Genomic DNA, 21,294 nt, shown 5'->3' with positions numbered 1-21,294 from the left:
TTTTTGTATTTTTTATTTTTTTATTTATTAATTATTATTAATATTATTATTACTTTTTATTAATATTTTCCTTGTCTCTCACCACTCCTGGCATCGTTACCTTTAGCCTCAGCTTTTGTAAGTGTTGATGCTATGGATGTGATTATGGCTGACTAAATGTATTTAAAATCGACATAAATGGTATCTCCATTTTTATTTTTAATAAGTTTCTGCTTGTGATGTTTTCTTTCAATTAGTTTTGAATTTCTTTTTCTTCTCTTGTCTTCTACGTAATGATGATTACTATTTTTTTTGGTCTGTGTGTTCTTAAATTTTTTTATGACTGTCAGATATTTATTTTATTTCTTGCATTATTTCTGCTGAGAGCTTCAGAACTGTGAGCGAGCAATATAGTGAAATTAATAGTAATAACAATAATGAGAAAATTCTTGTTATTTTTTGTTTTTTCAATAACTGAGCAATGAATAAATTTTTTCGATCAAACGCTACATGGTTTTGTCGAATCGTGAGTGTTATGTTAAGTCTTAGAGTTGAAATTTGATTTGATAAAAATGTAAAAAAAGAGTAATATCAAGTTTTTTCGTGATAAAAAGTTTCTTTTATCAAAGAAAAATAGAAAAAATTATGTTAAAAAGTGAATTTACGTTAAATTTTGTTCAATTTTCTTATTTTAAATCTGGAAAGAGGAGCATTTTATTTTTACTATCAAAGTGAATTTTTTTTTTAGTTAATCTGAGTTGAATAATTGCATTGTAATTCAGTGAATTAATCTCTTGGCACTTTTTTCATCAACTATTTTAATTATTATTACTATTTTTTTGTTGTTGTTAATAATTATGTTTAATAAATAATCCAGAAGTGGTTGAAGCGGGAGGCCGTATAAAACAAGATCATTAGAATTTAAAGCATCACATAAAACTGCGTGCAAAAATATTCCAATGTTCTTATAACGTTTTCCTGGTGTGACGATCTCCCTGCGACTCGACCACCATGGTATTTTGAAATATATTAGATATATTATACAATTTACTCGTCTATAAACTCCTTTTCCTTTAATTGCAGTATAAAAAACTGCGTAAAAAATTCTTTGTTTCATTTACTTCTATTTTTCGTCTTTAAATGTCTCACTCACGAAATTACTCTGCCTTGTTTCTACATAAATATTAAACAATTTTTTTTACTCATTCCACATTTTATATTAAAAATTTAATTTTTTTCTTATCCTCAACTCTTTGTTACTTCTTAATATCGTTAAAATTCATTAAGTTATTAAAACATCTAACAAAAAAATCGAAAAAAAGAATTACTTAGATCTCCTCCAACAATGTATCAAAAATAAACTTATACTCTTATTTTTTTTTTGTATTTTTTTTTCATTTTTTAATTTGTCAATTTTCTCTCTTCAAAATTACGCTCTTACTTTTTTTAAATAAAAAAAAAACATTTTTAGCTCGTCTTCTATCATCCGCTCATATTCTTTTCTCGAGGAAAACCGTATACAGATAATGTTTTCATGAGTTTTGTTTTTTTTTAAACATAATAAACTCACTACAACCATCTCTTGAGCTTATAAATATCGCAATTCCTCGAAATTTCAATCGAATGTACATACTTTTGAAATTTGACCGATTATACGTAAACATTGATTTATATTAACTCTCTTTAACTCATGTATCTTTGTACTTGATTTGCCTAAACCACAAGGACATCTTCTATATTCATTTTAAAATACAGAAGATTTAATTTGTTGTTTTTATGAAATCTAACGATATCCATGTCTCGATAGATTTTCCTTTTCTGTAGGCTTGATTTTAAACGTATTACCGTTAGTAAAGAAATTATGGTCGTGTTTAAAAATACAAACCGATTCAACAGAAAAATAATGATCACAAAGTCCTTTGAAAATCATTTGCATTATTTTTTTGTTGAATAAAGTTTCGATAGGCTTTGCCTGCCCATTTTGGGAGCCTAGCATTTTATTTAACACGACAAGAGGGTCAGTCCGATAACTGGTGATTTTCAAAATTTACTTTTAATAAATCACCCGATCGAGATAAAATCTCGAAATAAGAATTCTCTTTCATAATCATGTAAATTTTAGTTTGAGTCTCCGTGCTTGAAATGCATGGATTCCTGTATTCTAATACCGGATCATAGATTTATGTTTTGTTAATGAAAATTTTCCAGTGCACGTCACCTTGAAATACTATGAAAATGATCGTAGAATAGTGAGACACCATAACACACGAAACTTTCGCTCATCTTCCTCATCATTAATTGTTAATTATAATTTTTAACCTTCTTTTCTACGCCTCATATCATTTTCAGCAGGAATTAATCAATTACTTATCAATTAATAGTTATCAATCAGTCAACACACGCACACTCACACATTACTACATTCATGGTAAAGTAAAAATCCCTGAAAATGTTTCGTGGCTCTTTCTAATTATCTTCATACCCTTATAATTTCCTTTTTTTTCATCATAATCATCACTCTCATTCGTTCCATTGAACTTAACACTTAAACTCATCAATTAAATCAAGTCTGTTGAAATTACTGTTGTCACAGTATTTTAAACAAACGTGTTTAACTACTTATTAAGTTCTTAAATTGTAGAGCAGTCTCATTCTTAGCTCTTTCATGGAACTTACGGCTTTCCTTGTTATTATTTTATTTTCTTTAATATTGTTGAGCCCAGTACGTGCACAAATAGCACGTTTTACTCCACTTATAATACGAAAAAAATCATAATCGTTTCTTTGGTATTACGGTGCAAATGGGCTGATAGCTCCTGAGCTCATTATTTAATATTTAATCTGCGAATGTTGTGTCTTTTTGTAAATTATTCAAATGCATATGTTTTGTTTCTCTTAAGTCACCACAATGTTATTAATTTTTAAATGGCTAACAAAACTGCAGTATTTAACTTCTCTGTATTTATCAGTAAAAAAAAACAAATGTAAAACAAACTGTTTTTCTTTCTGTTTTCACAGAATAAAAACAGTATTGATAGGAGTCGTAATAATAATAGCGGTAGCAATATTAGTAGTAACAGGTATAACATAACTGCGTAATCGTTACTTAACTTCTCTGTATATTATCATAACTTTAATATTAGGTAGACTTTAGATTAGTTGGTTTATCATTTCTCATTTCACTCTGCTCTATCATATTAAATCTTTAATCGTAATGAATGAGGTAATAAGGTTGTGTGTGTTTTTTATCATCATTCTTCACGTTTCATCAGCATAATCAGTTTGACATTGTAACTAAAATCGCACTAGCACTTTAACTGTACGATTTATTCTGGTTCATGACACAGTAAACTACTTTCAAACGAGAACTCTATTTACCTATAATCAATAATAAACGATTTTCGTTAATAGTGAATTATACAAGATTGATCATCAAGATGTTTATGCTAAGAAAAGTCATTTCCCTATTAAATTCATGCATAAACTCTTTAACGAAAACTATCTTGATATAATCTCAATATTACTATAATTCACACGAATGATGACTTCCAGAGCCATCTCGTAATACATTTACAATCTGATCAACTTGGATCAATAAAACATTTCACACACGTGAGCTTGATAAAAAAACATGATTTATATTTCGAATAAAAATACCGAAAATTCACCAAACTCACGCTATTATAACCAATCACATCATAATATTGAGATTTTATCCGCGCTCTCGATCGAATTAATAATTCACACGAGTCATACGAGAGTTACAAGACCAACGCGGCCGATTGAAACGGAATTCTATGAGGCGTTGGTTGGCATCTGGTCAAGTTTCATCAACGTTACTGATTCTGCTGAGGCTGCTGCTGTTGTTGTTGTTGTTGACTGGATGGTGAAGAACTCATTTGTGGCTGAGAAGCTTGTTGTTGTTGTTGCTGCTGCTGTTGTTGAGGTTGCTGAGGCTGTGATTGTTGTTGAGGTTGAGACGCTGTACTACCTTGTTGAGACGTAGCACTTCCATCTCTTCGGGAACGCACACCACCTTCCTGGCTACTTCCACGTCCTGCGCGTATGCCAGTACCAGTGGTTCCACTTCCTGGAGCACCAGATTGAAGGACCATCGCTCTAATTCTTCGTTGTGCCGACTAAAAATTTTATTTGTTATTATTTAATGTCAGATAATGGAGTAAATTATTTATAATTTATTTTAAAGAGTAGTGATCGATAAACTCATCTAACTTACTTGAACTGAGAAGAAAGGCCCAATAATGTGGACAGTAGTTTCTTCATCAGCTGGTGGTGGTGTTGTTTGCTGCTCTGAAAGTTTAATTACACTTCCAGTCACTCGCTGAAGTTCTCTCACGTTCTGACCACCTTTACCAATGATACGACCAACTTGAGCACTTGGTACTAAGATTTCAATTGTCAATCTGATGTCTTCGGTTCCAGATACGAAACCTTCTTCACGCATTTTTTCGAAGATTAAATATTGTGCCTAGAATAAGTTCAATATTGAATTAAATCATGTAATTATGTCTAAGATTTAACAAAATGTACGAAAATTTTAAAATATTCTATTTTTTTTAATAACAAATATTTATACCGGAATAATTTAAATGTTATAATATACAAAACAATTAAATAATTATAAATAAAATTACCCAAGTATCTAAAGAGTTTTTTAAATTAAGTTAATACGATAACGATAATAATTATAAGATAACAATTTCTTTGATCTTTTACCCTTTGTTAAATAAATAATTTTCATATTTTTATAATTTGAAAATTTTGTTCATTACTGCATAATTGACGGTTATCAAAGCATTATTAATTGATTTTAAAGAAAAAAAAATTTGTTGGAGCGGTACGGGGGTCAGAATTGCAATTATAAATACGAAACTGACCACGGTAATCCACTTCATTTAATCTTCCTGATCGAATCAAGGTAATGCCTGCATACGTCATCACCCCAAACTGACAGGTTTCTCTATAAGAGCTAAATAATTCTGCTCAATTTCAATTTGTTCAAGGATTCAAATGAAAAAACTCAAGACAACTGAAATTAGTGTTGAGTTGGATTCGAACCCACGAACTCAGGTATCGCAGGCCATCACCTTGACACTAGAGCTATCGAAACATTTGTAAGAAGTTGAATACAACTAAGTTTTAAACAGATACTAACCTTCCATTGAGACTCTGGCGATCCGACAATCGTAACTTTCCTCTCAGTTTGCTGATCAGCAGGTTTCTCTTGCTCTAAAGGAGCAATTTTCACACTAGCACCAGAAAATCTGATAATATTTCTAATATGTGATCCCTTGGTTCCAATAATAGCACCTACACTGTTGTTAGGAATGTACAAGAAAGTTGTTTCAGGAGTATCACTAGCTGGCGCTCCTTGTTGTGTTGGTAGACTTCCTTGATAAGGATAAGGTGCAGGTCCAGAACCATAAAGACCTGGTCCACGGGAACTATAGCCCATTCCAGCTGTTGACATCATTGCCATTGGATGGAGACCCGGGAACATTACACTTTGTGGCTACAATGAATAAGAAATATTTATTTAGTGATGAAGAAATATTGATAATAGATGATAAATAGTTTGAATAAATATTTACAGCCATTGCTTGGAGGTCATTTTCATAGCTTTGACGAAGTTTGCTAGAGATCATCGCTTCAGCTTTGCTCATGTTGTCAATACTGCCCTTGACCGTGATAATTCGCTCCAAATTGAAGCTGTTGATGTCATTTATACTGCTGACCGTGATCTTTGTGTCAGTATCCATCATTATTCTTTTGATTGTGTTACCGCCTTTGCCGATTATACGGCCAATCAAGTTGTTATGCGCGAGAATTTTTAATATAATTTCCCTAAATAAACAACATTACAAATAATTAAATTAATCATCTTTCTATTAAGAATCCTGATTGATTTAATAATCAAAGTAACTAGTACAAACCCTTTATTAGTGTTGTTGGCTTCTTGTTGCATGACCTCCAATATTTTTTTACATGCATTCGTGCAGTTTTCTGGATTACCATAAATGGTGATTGCTTTCTCGACGGAACCAACATTGTCTTTGCGATGGACATCGACTCTAGCTCGTGTCATCTGCGTAATTTGACGAATGGTGGAACCCTGACGACCAATGATAGCACCCACCATATCCGACTGCACCAAGATGCGTAAAGGAAAGTCCGTCTGACGACCAGATCCCGGTAGACCAGAGAAAGCAACTCCACTGCGCTGACTACGTCCTCTTCGTCGGCTTTCTGCACTCGACATTTCCACTTTTATCGGAATCCCGTCGATCTCGTAGCCATTCAACTGGTTCACAGCCCTAAATAAATCATCAAGATTGTATTTCACACTTGGTAATTGGAATTTATTCAACAATAGAGTATTTGTAGTATGATTTATAGAGCATGTACGAAGGAACTTATCTGCAATTTATTAAATTTTCTTCTCAATTGAAATCTTTGCTTTAGCTTTACAGCTTTAAAAGCGATATTATCATAAAATACATAAACTGAATATAACTTAATAATTTAAATAAAAATAAAATAACTAAATAATTACAAAACATAAATTAATCTCAATTATAATCATGCTGAAGCATATTTGATGTACTTGAGTTTGTTAAATGTTCTTCAATGTCTCCAACTTGGATGTTTATTACAAATATCTTAATAAATTCGAATGAATTATATCTGAATGGTGAATTTTACAAATATACGCTGCTAAATCAGTGAGTTTGTAAATTCTATAAGATAAGAGGATCACATTATATGATCAATCATCAGACTTTCATACTTAAATACTTAAGTATTACGGTTAAATCTGAGAACGACATTAGAATAAAATGAGTGAAAATGAGATGATTTATGTATAAACTTTGCAAATAACTTGCTTGCAAGATGTTAGTGAGATTATATTTAGGAAAATAAGAGTAAAAATTTCGACTCACTGCTGTGCTAGCTCTTGCGTCTCATAGCTAATGAGTAGCGTCTGGGTATTGGGTTCGCGAGTAGATAATTTTTCGACGTTTTGCACCTGTCCGTATGTCGAAAACAGGAGCTCGACGTCTTCTAATCTGGCGTGAATTGGCACGTTGGTGATCAAGACTTTTGCCCCGGAGCCACTGCTAACACAAAAAATTGATCATTATTATACATAATTTTATTAATCAAATAATAGTTTATTCAATTAATAAAATTTGAACTGATGTCTTTTAGAAGTGAGTGAGTCTGACAGCAAATATAAGTGAAGATTACGTTAGGTAGAAATAAGAATTCTCGACTCCAAGTCGTTTAGCACAAAAATGACATGCCAATGAGTCAATAAGCTCGTCTTGTTGAAAGAGACTGCCTGTTCATAATTATATTTCGGGTGGGAAGAAAGATAAATGGGGGCTTTTAACAAAAGGTCGCCGAGCCCACGCACGACCTGATGATGTTGCCAAGTTGAGCGTGAAAAAGTATAAATAATATCTGTATAAATAGAGTAAGAACATTAAGAAGAAAATCTTGTGAGAGAAGTTGTATATTTGCTGAAGTCAAAAAGAGAAGATAAACCCAGATGATCACACAACACACCCACACACCACTATTATCTAAGCATTAATATTCCAAAAAAGTATATTGAAACAGTAGAGCAGTTGGAATTATTCGTAACAATGATAAATATTTTTCTGTTTCATTTCAATGCCTCCCTTTTTTTCGGGGAAAAAAGAAAAAATGACTTTCATATAAGAGACCACTTTACCCTCTTACTGTGACATGAATGAATGGAAGGAGAACGATGCAGAGTGTAAGGAGAATAAGAAGGGCAGGAGGAATTTCAGGCCATTCTGGAAGGGTGATGGAGAGGCTTTCACTTTCGTACGTATCGATTTTTCTACTTGCTACGTTGCAATTCAACACGATCACTGTCACGGTCATGTACGACACACTTTTTGTTAAGCCCTTGAATTATTTCTCAGTAATTTAGATACTTTTTTTAATAAATTATTACCATTATAATAAATTATATGATAAATGGGTAATTATCAACCAGGTCAATGTCCATGACATTCATTATTATTCATTACTATTATATTATCAGTTTCACTTGTATACATTTTATCCTTTGTTTTGTGCTTTTATAGAGTGATGTGATTTTGTATTCTTTAAGCGAATTTCAATACTTAATTAACGAATAATAAATATTGCAAAAAAGTGAAAATTGTGCAAATTGTTTTTTGAAATCATTCGTAAAAAATAACAATAATGATTTTTGTTTCTATATTTAAAATTGTATGCTAATTTATGTTTGTTGTCATAATTATCGTATTTGTTTGACTTTAGTATTTTCTATATGTTAGAATCAAGGCTTGTGCAACAAGTTTTGCATTTAATTATATTACTTTTTCTTGAACTCCTCACAATGTAAAGTAATTATATGGGATCATTTTTTTTTTTTTACAATTAACTATTGTCAGTAAAATTTTATGTATTCACTACACATGATGACTTAGTAGAGTATTAGTCATTAAGAATTGACGTTTATCCTTATAGGCTTTTCATAGTGATAATAAATATCTCTTAAAAATTTATAAAGAGATATTATTGCCTTTTTCTCTAAGAAATGATTCAATATGGTTAACGGTTAACACTATTTTTATAGGACGAACATTCATCAATATTAATTGATGGCATTGTCCATATTATTCATATTTCTAACATTCTTCGAATCAAATGATCTCATTTTGATATTGATCTTCATTCGAAAATGGTATTAAATCCTTCAATTAGTATAGTAGAACGTGAAAATATAAAAAATGAAATATTTAAAATAATCTATTGATTAAACAGATAGTAGCTGATTAGATTGATAAATTTTGGTGAAAAGAACTCAATACATAAAACAGGAAAAAGGATAGTTTGATAGCTAACGAAATGCTTCGAAGGGGTGGATGAGGATAAACCAATGCTGTATGAAAAAAGATCCTTTGTTTTGCGTGCTTTTAGGGATTTTCAACGGCACCCGTGAGTTAGATAGGGAGTATACAGTACGCAGATACTGAATCTACTACCATTGATATTACTAATTCTGGCTCTTTTTGGCTCTTCCACTACGCTAGACTTTTCAGCCCTTTTTTTCAAGTCCTTCTATGGTACTTTTTTAATTGAGCGATTTTATATTTGAATAAAAGCCGCTCTTGACAACGCAATGACTTGCAAATGAAATTAAAAATTTTTGTTCTAAGTAAAGTTGAAAATATAGAACTTTGTTTGAGAGTTAATTAAAGGTCGGTAGTTGGAGATAAAATATAATAAATAAATGAATTATAATTAGAAATAATAAATTAAGATACTGAGATGGTGGTGTATGCGAAAAAGAAGTCTGTGGTCGTTTGGTGTCGCGTCGTCAGACGCTCGCGGCGTTGCTAAAATCGATTTTGAAAAGGGAAAGTAACGTGTGTGTGCTTGGCGGGCAGCCGTGCGTACGGAGAAACTTAACGGTGTGGCGCGAATATAAAGGAGCTTGCCACTGCACTCAACCTTAAGCGCCGGCGTCTGGCCGAGCTTTCATACTACATACCATACGAAAACTACCCTTTTGCATAGCCATACATTTTTTTTTTCTTACTGTACGGATAAACATTAAAAGTCGTCGTTTGTAATTAATAGTAATATTCAAATTAATCTAATGAGCCTACATCTAATTTATATGCTTTTTTTATTCCAATTCTCTCATTAAAGCTATTCATTTTTAATAGCATATGTTCATAGAAATAATCACCCTTTAATTATGCTGCTGAATGTATTATTGTAATTATTATGCATATGAACTCATGGTGAAAAATTGATTGAGTCATTATTACTATTATAATAATATTTTTTAAAAACATATTTTCATACTACCTAGACATAATACCTACTGAAAAGCACCTCTAACACTTCTGTTTTTTAATTGAACTGTTCATGTAAAAGTAAAATTTTTTTATTTTAGTTATTTTTTAACTTTGATCGAATGACAATTTAAAAAAAAAATATTCTAAATATTCAATTTAGTGAGGGAAAAACTTTTGAGAAAAATGTCGATATAAATTGTAAAACATAACGAAAGGAAAATTAAATATTTAATAAAACCAATTAAAATATTTATTAAAGATGAATAAATTATGATAGATTGAGAAAGATGACTGGTCCAGAATAGTCTTAGTCAAATACTAAACATAAGCAAATCAGTCAAGCGTTACTAACAACAAATTCAGTCGTTTGTCAATTAATACATGAATTACTATATATACATATATATATATTTTTTTTAATTATTCGAATGAACCGTATATCAAGTTAGACGGTAGTTATTGAGTGTGCTAAGTGGTATAAAAAAGTCAATGACTTGTAAACATGGATTAGAATGATTCGCATGTTCAGAGTGATTTTATTAAAATAAAATAATTTTATATGTTCAAGTATCGAGTTGTATAATTGATATTTTTATCCACTAGCATAATTAACAAGCCCAAGTATCACGATATGTTCCGTCCTATATTTTTTCCCTTACATAAATTCTTATCTTCGCTGCTATATATGGTAGCCGTTGCAACTAATGTGTCTTTTTTTCTTTTGAACGCGGAAGTTGAAGCAGTATTAACACAAAAAAAGCTAAAGTTCGAAGTTAAAATAAACATTCTATGTTTAATTTTAATAATGTTGATATTTACCGCAACTATTTGTGATAACTAAAATTTTTGCTCGATAAATATTGCATTGTTTGAATATATTATTTGGGAGATATGAAGAAGACTTGTCAGACACTCATAGTTTCTCACGTTATATCTGACATTTTATCTTTCTTCTATTTAACATTAGCTTTGTCTATCTGTCGCTTAAACGTCGAGGTCGACAACTCAGAGAATGGTTGCCCAGTTCGTACACCCGGTCGTGTAGTCAACGCGTCCGGTTATCGGAGTTATCGAATATCGTTATGCGGGCAAGTCACGCATAATACTCAGCTATAATAGTCAAGTCATATTTTATCACTATTCTTTCTCACTATGCTTTCATCGTGATCCCTATCGTATCTATAAAAAAAATTCTTTCTCTCCGTTTAAAACAATTAAAATTTTTATTCCAACTTTATTTTATTATTTGTATTCTTTTATTAGTTTATTAATGAATTATTCATTGCTTTGTGGAATTTAATGAAAGAAAGAAAAGACTAAAAATGCCCAATTTTATACCGGAAATTAAATTTAATACTATTGGTAATTAGTTAGTTCTTGAAGGAAAATAATTTTGGGATTATATTCTGATTAAATGTTTGGTATATCAGGGATGATGTTGGATAGTGAAATTGGAAATTAAAAAACTTTTTTATGGTAAGAGAAATTTTTTGTTAAATTATAAGATGAAGATTTAGTTTACTCTATGGAGGAATATTCTCTCTTCCTTTCTTGAAAAAAGGCATGGCCGGTTATCGTCATAATGTCGTTATATCGTTTTATTCGGATGTTGATTGGTTGCTAGAAGTAATAGCGGGAGAGATTTTTAATTTAAAAATAAAATTCATTTTTCTTATTTACGTATATAATACGATGCTGAGCGCACGCAGTGCACCTATATCCTTCTAGTTTGTTCTAAGAATTAGATTGTAACACTGCAAATCTCAAATTCGGAAGTGTTTTATTTCCATGCCTTTAGAGTGTTTCGAAATGACGTCATCCATTTGATGAACATTGTAGTCATTTTTAGTGCACTTAAAAATGTTTAAAAAATAGTCACAATAGTCTACAAATCATGCATAGTTTGTTAATGGGCATTTTACATTAAACACACTTTAAACGTGTTATTTTAGCACGTTTGTGACATCCTGGGATTTGTAGTACATTGAATTCATAGTTATCTAGATAGTAAAGTAACAATAATTCTTTTGTGAATAATTTTTATATTGCTGTGGTGTTAAAGTTATATTATTTTACATTCCTAAACAAATCTTTTTTTTTCAGAGTGATTTGAAAATTAATACTATCGTTAATGTTATTATTCTCATCATGGAGTGTGAATCAAATAATTTGTGTGAAGAAAAAAGAATCAAATATATTATAGAAAAATAATTTGAGTAAATTATGTTATCGATTCTATATGTAAGTAAATATTGACTTGTTCAAAAAGTTTTAAATAAAAATATTATATCAATGTAATTCATTAAAATATATTACTATATTACAGTAATTATTGGTTAGTTTGATGTAATTGAGTAATTTTGACGAGTTAAAATGATGTATTTGTAAGTAACATTTCGTTCTTAGCGTGCTGGATAAAAAGAGCATTGACAAGAAATGTTATTCTACCTATGATAAATAAAAAACACTTGATTAGATTAGCTGTAAAAATTATTTAAATGAAATCGAATTTTATATTGAGAATAAATTAAAAACATGTCAGACGGATATGACAATAATTATTCACGTTGGAACAAAAATTAAAGGATAAAAAAAATTGTAGAAAGACAATTCAATTAACCTCAATTAATTCTTAAAACTTGAAAAGTAATTTTCACTCCACTTTATAAAACAAATTACAATAAAATTGCAAATAATGCGATTCATAATTTAAAATATGTAAATTGATTTATCAGCTAATAAAATATTTTTATGTAATTAAGTACCTATTAACAATTTGTAATATTTTTCGTCTACATGTTAAATTAATTACGATCTTGTAATTTGTTGTATGAAGTCGAGGACTAGTTTTCATTGAGTGCTTCAAAAATATTCAAATGTATACTTCAATATTTAACAGTCTATTTCATTCAAATTTCATCAAAAAATTTTCTTATCACAAACAATCCAAAATTTCATTCATAAATCTGTTTATTAAAATGTTTTTTTTTTCTATTTTAAAGCTTACTCATAACTCAAGAAAATATTTAGCTAGCTAAAAATATTGATCTTATTATTTACAGGCTTTCTGAACTCCTTAAAGATCACCAAATGATTTAATTTTTATATTAATTTTTTTTTTTTCATCTGAACAACTAATGAATATTTTTGGTTTAAAATTCCATTTCCAGTGAAATGAAATTTCCGAATTCTCCATTTCATCAATGTAAACTGAGTCGAAAATGAAATCGATCGTAAGGAAAGGGTTGAAAAGTAAGGGCCGAAAATAATATACATGTTCGATAAGAAATTATTTATAGCGTCTGCAACTTGTATGATTAAAGTATTATAAATTCCCAGAGTGTTGACTGTACTAGTGGGCGGATTGGAAGTGACTCATTGTCAACGTTTCAACATTGGAATTACAGTCACATTGCTCGAAAAATGACGTGTATCTTTTTTACGTACGTTCATTCACCGCAGTCTAAAGAGAACTAAACATACATCACAATAATTAAGAAGAGTCACGAAATATTTTTAAAATCAACTTAATGAAATATCGATATTTTTCATAGTAAAAAATAGCATTTATCTACGAGGCATTTCTGTGAGAATTAGTTAAAACTGATTTAGTTTAAATTATTCAATAGAGCCCGATTTTCTGTATGAATATGACCCAAGTCGTTGACCTAAGCTAGATTGAGACGATTGGAAGTTACAAGCTATGAGACTTAAGACTTCAAGATCCTATCGATCTATTCTTTAGATCGTATTCTCACGGCTTTCATTAATTCTTATTAGACAATTTTTATTCACAAAACTTCAAAAAAATATCAAATTAAATGTCTCTAACATTTCTTAAGCAATTTATGATGCAAGTAATTATCTCTTCTTAATTTTCGGATCATAAATTGCGGTTAATTAACGGAACGAAATTCACGCTGGATGATTGCAAGTAAGAGAAAAATGAAACGTTACACTGTATGAATTTTTTTTAGCATGACGTCTCACTCAAGCGTCGACGAGAATAAAAATTATGAAGAAGAGGAAGAACGATACATTGCCCGCCGTTCTTCGGGGAACTCCCAATGGACAAGGTCAGTCTTTATAGTTGCCATGCAAATATTAATATGACAAGGCTTTAAAGGATACTCTAACGAGCTTATTAAATTTTATTTTTTTTAATTATCCCATTTTTAAGTTTTTCCTTATGTAAGAAGTATTTTACATTTTTATTTGATTTATTATCAAAGTTATTCACCTTCTGGTCAACTACAGTTGTTGTGTATTATTAAATTGGATCTCTGTAGTGTGTTTTTTTTTTTATAAGTTTTTTATTTTTGTAGGTAGATAAAGGATGGAGAAATGTGTCAAGTGCAGTTAAAATATCGACATTCGTTAGAGATTCGACATTTCATTTCCGCGAAACTGTTGAAAAATCTTGAGATTCTTAGAATCAAAATGCTCACGTTAATTACTAGGAATTCACAGGTCTGACAAAGTTTTCATGTCATCGAGTCACTGTCATGATTATCTTACAGTAGTATTCACTATGATAAATTGTAACAATCAATAATTCATGCCATCATTTTTCTTGAAGTTGATCTATCAATTTGTGTTTTCACAATTATTATTTTTTTTTTAAATAAATTAATAACAACTTTCGTTTCAAAAAAATAACCAATCACTAAAAACATTCCAATTTTTCTCATTATTATGCAATTAAATAAATACCTTTTGCCGCAATAAATCAAATTATCAAGTTTATCTTAATGATTTATAAAGAAATTTTTGATTAGTAATTTTTTATAATTATGATAAATTATATTAAATTAAAAAAATGAAGTAAAGTTGTTTTCAGAAAATTGATAAAAAGTACTTAACAATTAAACGGTAATCTGATGATAAAAATACATTGTCGTTAATTATAATTTCCTTCTATTAGTTGTAACGTTTAAAAAATAAAAAATATAATATGGTGAATTTCAAGGTATTTCATACATACATTCTACTCCGTAAGTAGAACTAGACGTCAGTAGTTACATCCCCATCATAATGTCTTGTATGACAAACGAAGCAGCCGCCAAGAAATGAATGACGTTGCATTACAGATTTATCTGTCTTTAATTCTTTCACGTCTTTTGCCAACTTTTATCTTTCATCTTTTCCTTACTCATCATACTCAGTCAAATAATTATTACACATAAATATATACATCTACCTAAGCATTCTTCACAAGAGATTGACCTCTTGTTTTTCAACTCAAAATACTAGTAATATCACGCGGAATTTGAGAATGTTTACAATTGATATGAATGAACTTCTGCATCATTCACTGATTTATTAAACTGTATATGATATTCCTAGTTAACTGGTTAGGAATAAAATTCTGTTTTTGTTTACGTCAGCAAATGAACACAAAATTAAATGAGACATATCTGAAAATAAATCAAAATAACAAAAAAATATTTAATAAGAATATGGAAATTACATTGTTCGCTTCCGGGAGTAAACTTTGTAGGAACTGCATTCGGTCAATGTATACAATCCAGTCATACTTTTCCTCGAAATAACACGATACCAAACAATAAATTTCACTTGAACTGGAATAGAAACTTTGAATTTCAAACTTGTTTTTCACATCAAATATTTGTAAATGGACAAATTTATCTCATTGATGTATTATACTTCTTAGTGAATAACAACTGAGATAAACTGATCAAAGCACTTGAAAAAATTCTTTGAGCCATCTATTTGCACTAGATCATTCTTAATTTATCGGAAAAAACAAGCGAACAATTTAGAAAGAATATTCTTACCAACTCCAGTAGCTTTCTTTAACCGTAAATAATACATATATTTCTTTCAATTACAAACATAAATAACCAAATAAAAAAAAAAGAATAAAATTATTCAATCGTCTTGGAATGTATTGTCACTTGTTCACTTATCACTGCAAGTGCGACAGTTGAGAAAAACAGTACATTAACCTTTAGAAATATCTAGCACTCAGATAATAATGAGTTAAAGCAACACCACGTGCCTGAAAATGACGCAGTCGTGGTCAAGCCGGTTGACGATTTAACCTTGATAATAATCAAGTCTATATTAACGTAACTGTGTAATAGTTTTTAGTTCATTATGATTTGGTATTAGTTGGAAAAAAATAAACAATTGATGGTAGAAAGCTACAACACACACTAGTGAGGGAGCCAGTGAACTCAGGCAAATAAAGTTTTATATTCACAATTCACAGACGAACCGCGCAAAGTCTCACGGCAAACTGCCAATGCAAAAGTCGAGACGATGTTCGGTAGTGGTAGCAAGCGAACTAGTGCGCCGCCACCGTAAAACACACACACAAAGACACGATGTAATGGTTCTTTGTAGAAGTTTCACTCACGATAATGTTCATAGTCAAATACGAATGTGGCTTTGCAGATACTTTAGAAGAGTAGGTATATGTGAGTGTATTCGTTAGGCACACTCAATTGAATGCAGTATAGAAAGACCTGGAACTTGAGTAGATGTGACTAGTAAACGCGCTAGAGATTAGAGCGTGGGACATTTTTGAAAGAGTCTTGAGTGTTAATTATTCCATTGTTTGGTTGTATTATTTCAATGCGATTGATGGAATGAAATATCCTCCATTTTTTGTTAGTTTACTTTAATTTATCATTTTAACTACTTTCAAAATGAATCAATAAATTATTTATAAATAATCATTGCTTTTTTGATTAATTATAACAAATGAAGAAAAAGAAAATTTTTTCATAGAAACCCTTGGTACAGATTTTAATGCAGTTGTACCACAAATGACTAAATAAATCCGTTCTGCATTCTTCCTATAAATTTTTTATCATTAATAAATTTAATCACTATTTCTTAATTTAATTTTCAAATGAACTGATATTGATAATAGATACGAATAATTATTTCTAAGCTATCCAAAGATGTATTTAAAACATTAATTTTATACTAAACTTGTTAGAACATTGAAATGTTACAAATGTTAAAAAGTTAGTTCCATATGTTGACCACTAGAAGAGTAAGGATGTTTTTATAATTTGTTCTAAAAAATCTATGAAACGTTTTGCAATCTTGAAAATGAATAAATCTACATTGAACAAAAAAAATACATAATGAACGTAAGTAAAAATGACTAAACAATAGAACCAATTAATTCTCTCTATTTGTTTACTCCACAAAAATTTTAATATCTAAAGTTTTTTTTACAAGAAAGAAAAATATTTTAAAGTAAATAATTATTATTTAATTAACCATTTTTTAATTATTTGGTGTTTAGAAAAAAAATGATTGAAGAATTCGAAATGAATCTAATAGTATAATTATTTCAAGAAATATTTACTTCAAGAATCAATAACATATTTCCTTGATTCAAATAATGCTTGACTTGGTACAACCTACGGACAGGTATTCTATCAAAACAGTTAAAATAAGACTAAATTGATAACCAATATGTGATGATAATGATAACAAAAATTCATTTAAATCCACGATAAAAAATAGTACTAACATAAATTTCTTTCAATTATTTTTTTGTGTCACCTTCTCTATAAAGTGACTATTGATGAATTTTTTAGCATTACAATTGAAATAAAGTTCCATAATATTCAACTTTACATCAAATAGTATCAATAAATATGAACAAAATTGTAGTATCTAATACACAGTTTAGAATTATTTTTTTAAATTAAATAGTAATCAAGAATGCTAATAAAAAATTGCTTAGCACAATTTGCAACATATTTTATAATATATTCATATTTTTTAAGCAGTCTTACAAATACGAATGGAAAAGATAAACAAACAAAAAATATGCTAATGATTCTTTCATATAAGCATCGCTTAATTACGAAGCGGTGCAATAAATAAAAAAAAATGTCTTCATTGAAGAGAATAAGTTTATAATAAAAATGTTACAATATCTCTTTCAGCTAGTTTCTTCCTTTTAAGCAGAAAATGATTAATTTAAAAGAGACTATGAAAGATATTTATGAGGAGTTATAAACCATGAACTAACCATTCAAGAATTATAGGCAGGCGAATGCATCATAATGCGACGAGGGATTCCAGTACGTAGACACAATTCTATGTATTCTATACAATTCGGAGGAACTCTCGTCGCTTCAGCTTCTCTTTTTCATTGCATTTTTAGATTGTTTATTTTTATTTTTTCGGGAGATTGACGAGTAAGAGGTGGGGAGAGTAGATATACCAGGGAGTATATACGGCCCGAAAAATATTGAGTGAAGGAGAGGGAATACAGGAAGAGAACGCCGGCGCCATTCGAGGCAGGAAGTGCTCTCATTGTGCCCTCTATCCCTCTCTGCAAATTCAAGCCTCCAGCTTGCGGGCCAAACTGATTTCACATTTTTTCTTTTCATTTTTATATATCGTCCCTGATGCTTTGGAATATTTTTTTTAAGCAATATCTCTATCGAGTGGTTATTCGAAACATTTTATTGCCAATTTTTTTTAGTTTAAACTTGAAGATAAAACCTTGATATTATTATATTTAAAAAAAATTCAATCAGACTCTCATAACTTCACTAAAATACCTACACATACACACATACACATTTATGTATATGACTAAAAGGCTATTTTTTGTTCCTATTTCACGGGAAAAGTTACAATGATATCAGGCGTTGTCACGACAGCTGTGTAAGCATTGTATAATAAAAATAATCTTCTCTGCAATGTACTTCACCCACAAAAATGTCCAAGTTTTTTTTTTTTTGTAATTAACTCTCTAACGTTAGTACACCCGAATTTGAATAAATATTTCACTTTTATATAATATCCAATAAGTATTCAAATATGTCACAAATATTCACTTATCATATTTTTTTTTGTTATATTATATTATTTTGTATTTAATAATTCAAGGTGTTTAGAGTTAATGAAATTTTTGTTTGATTTTAATGGTTTTAAAGTGATGTGCGACAGAATTAACCTTGGATTAAAACTTTTTTTTTCTTTTTAATAACAAATTATCATATCGTGGAATATTTTAAACATTAGAAAAGTGATTGGTTGATTAAATTTAATGAAATAAAAATAAATCTATTTTAAAATTAATATAAGAAAAAAAAAGGAAATTTATTTGAATGAATAAATTTTTTTACTCTCAAACTATTTAATCTCTGACAATTTTTATTAGTATAATAAAACGTCTAATCTGAGTAATAAAGCAGGTATGATAAAAGAAAAAATCTCTAGTAAAATTGTAAATAAATTATTTTTTTTTTTTTTTTGCACGTAGAAAAAAGATGGCTGAGATTTGATGATAGTTAAAAAAAAAAAAACCACAATAATAATGTTTTGCTTAAAATTCTGAGCAGTATATATTATCCTGGTGATTTTGGACCTCGAGCGAAAAGAGGGTGTGAGAGAAGCAGATTACGGAAGTGTACTTCTACGCGTGGATCCCGTTAAATCTTCATGTCGGTGAGAAAACAATGGGATGCATTTGTCCTTGAGGGTGAGACTAGCGCGTTAATCTCTTCTCATTCTCTTATTCTCCCTCGGTTTATTTTCTACCCACGTAGAGTTTGCCTTCTTCCTATCTCTCTTCTTTACTCCTCTATACGAATAACCGGGGAAAGAATACATGCAACGACAATGGAGAGACATTCTGAGTCTGATAGAATAAGAGAAGAAATGAGAGAAATGGCATAGAATGCCACTGCTTCTCGTTGAGTTCAATTAGCAATTTAAGGCAATAAACAACATACAACCCTCTTGCATTTCTTGCTCTTATGCACATGATAAAAATTATTACGATGTTTCTCTATCTCTATAATTCTTCTTCCGTTTTCCAGTCAGAAGATTTTGTTGGGTTTATTGCGAGGAGAGATGAACATACAGGGTGCATAAGAAAATGATGGACTATTTAGATACATGTTGTGGAGTCCAAAGGCGAAATAGAAATGAGGGAAGAATGCATTTCGGCTCTTGTATTGCGAAAAGGAAAGGGTCCTTTCCGTCTTTACCCTCTTGAACATTAACGAATTATGCATGTGCATACAAAATTTCTCAGTAACAGGGAACTGAGAGTTGGAATATTAATTTCTATTTGAATACTCTGTTTTATTGGCTCTAGTTTTGTTGAGTAAAATTGATTGAGACTATTTCTGTCAGTATGATCATTTTTGATCGAGTGCGGGATTGGCTAGTCATCTTGAAAAAATTAATTACATTTAAAGTAATTTTTTTAATGATTTTGTTATTTTTATTTAATTAGCTAGAGTTATAAGTAATTCTTGATAATTTACTTAAAAATAAATATTCATCGACCTAATTTAATTACCATTTGAGCTGAAACTCGAGATTGATTACCTCGTTTTATAGGAATAATTGTCTTGATGGTTTAGACATTAGATTTTATAGCAGTAAGATCATTTATAATTTTATAATATTGATGAAGTTTTAATTAAATATATAAAATTTTTCAACTCTTAGTGAACTGTTTTAATTGATATTTATACTAACTTTTCTACTACTACTACTACTTGTTCTTTTTATGTAGAACTTGTTTCGATATACTTGTGATGCTTGATCATATTGGTGATTGATTTTATTGTTTAATGAAAATCAATAAACCACTTTTGTTGGAGAGAAAGAAAAGTCTTCGAAATTGTAGGGAAATGATTTTTATACTTATAAACATGAAGAAAAATGATTAAAGTCATTGATTTCTTGGATCTTGGACCAAGAGAGCCAAGAATAATGAAGCTTGATGAACTAGGATCCAAAAAGTAGACTTAAACCTAGACAATTTCAACATTATTCTTCATTAATTTAACTATTTTATCATTATTGAACGTATTCTAGGAAATAAGCATATCTAGATGAATAATATTATCAACATGGAATAGTCATCTAAATATAAACATTGGTAATGCAGCTGTAAAAGCAATACTTGAGTATACTATAGAAGTGATACTCCAAGAAGTTAGGTAAGATAAGTTAGGTAATTTTTACCCCTGTTCTGATTTACAGCTTACCTATTGTGTGAAATGGGTAATTTTATTCACAGTTTTTTCAATAGACTATAAAGTAAAAATGATTGTTTTGATGTAATTTATTACCCTGTTTCCCATTTTCTTACATAATATTATTGCCAAGAAAAGAAAAAAATATCTGGTATAACTTTTAATGTTATTTTTTTTATCTAATTACCTCCAAGCTTTAATCTATAATATAGTTCATATGCATTAATGACTTGGGTCTACCTTGAAGATCGAGACTGGATACTCTCATTATTATATCATCTGAGTACTATCTTTTCCAGGATATTAAAACCATAAAAATATTTTACTATTTTCTTACTGATCCAATATCATACTACTCTACAATCTTCTCTATTATGTATTTTACATTGAATTTTGTAAAAGTTATTATAAATATTCAACTAAAT

General features: G+C 29.7%; 1 protein-coding gene across 6 annotated transcripts in view; it reads right to left on the bottom strand.

The window, feature by feature from the left end:
* Positions 1-1,157: 1,157 nt before the first annotated feature.
* Positions 1,158-21,294, bottom strand: part of Imp (IGF-II mRNA-binding protein) — an 81,360-nt gene continuing 61,223 nt past the window's right edge. For 3 of the 6 annotated variants that reach the window (XM_035091909.1, XM_035091906.1, XM_035091907.1), the window contains 6 exons: positions 6,942-7,118; positions 5,934-6,314; positions 5,592-5,844; positions 5,156-5,512; positions 4,217-4,468; positions 1,158-4,118 (listed from right to left, as the gene is read on the bottom strand). In XM_035091909.1, the coding sequence (XP_034947800.1) occupies positions 3,816-4,118; positions 4,217-4,468; positions 5,156-5,512; positions 5,592-5,844; positions 5,934-6,314; positions 6,942-7,118 (1,723 nt within the window). In that variant the 3' untranslated portion in view covers positions 1,158-3,815. Of the gene's footprint in view, positions 4,119-4,216; positions 4,469-5,155; positions 5,513-5,591; positions 5,845-5,933; positions 6,315-6,941; positions 7,119-15,339; positions 16,353-21,294 lie in introns of those variants that run through there. The other 3 variants (XM_035091910.1, XM_035091911.1, XM_035091908.1) reach the window with 3 other exon arrangements.

Source organism: Chelonus insularis, unplaced genomic scaffold (genome assembly GCF_013357705.1).
Source record: "Chelonus insularis isolate UGA/USDA-ARS -01 unplaced genomic scaffold, ASM1335770v1 contig_89_pilon, whole genome shotgun sequence".
NCBI classification, from domain to species: domain Eukaryota; kingdom Metazoa; phylum Arthropoda; class Insecta; order Hymenoptera; family Braconidae; genus Chelonus; species Chelonus insularis.
Note: the sequence above shows the minus strand (reverse complement) of the source record. Positions and strands in the feature narration are given on the sequence as shown.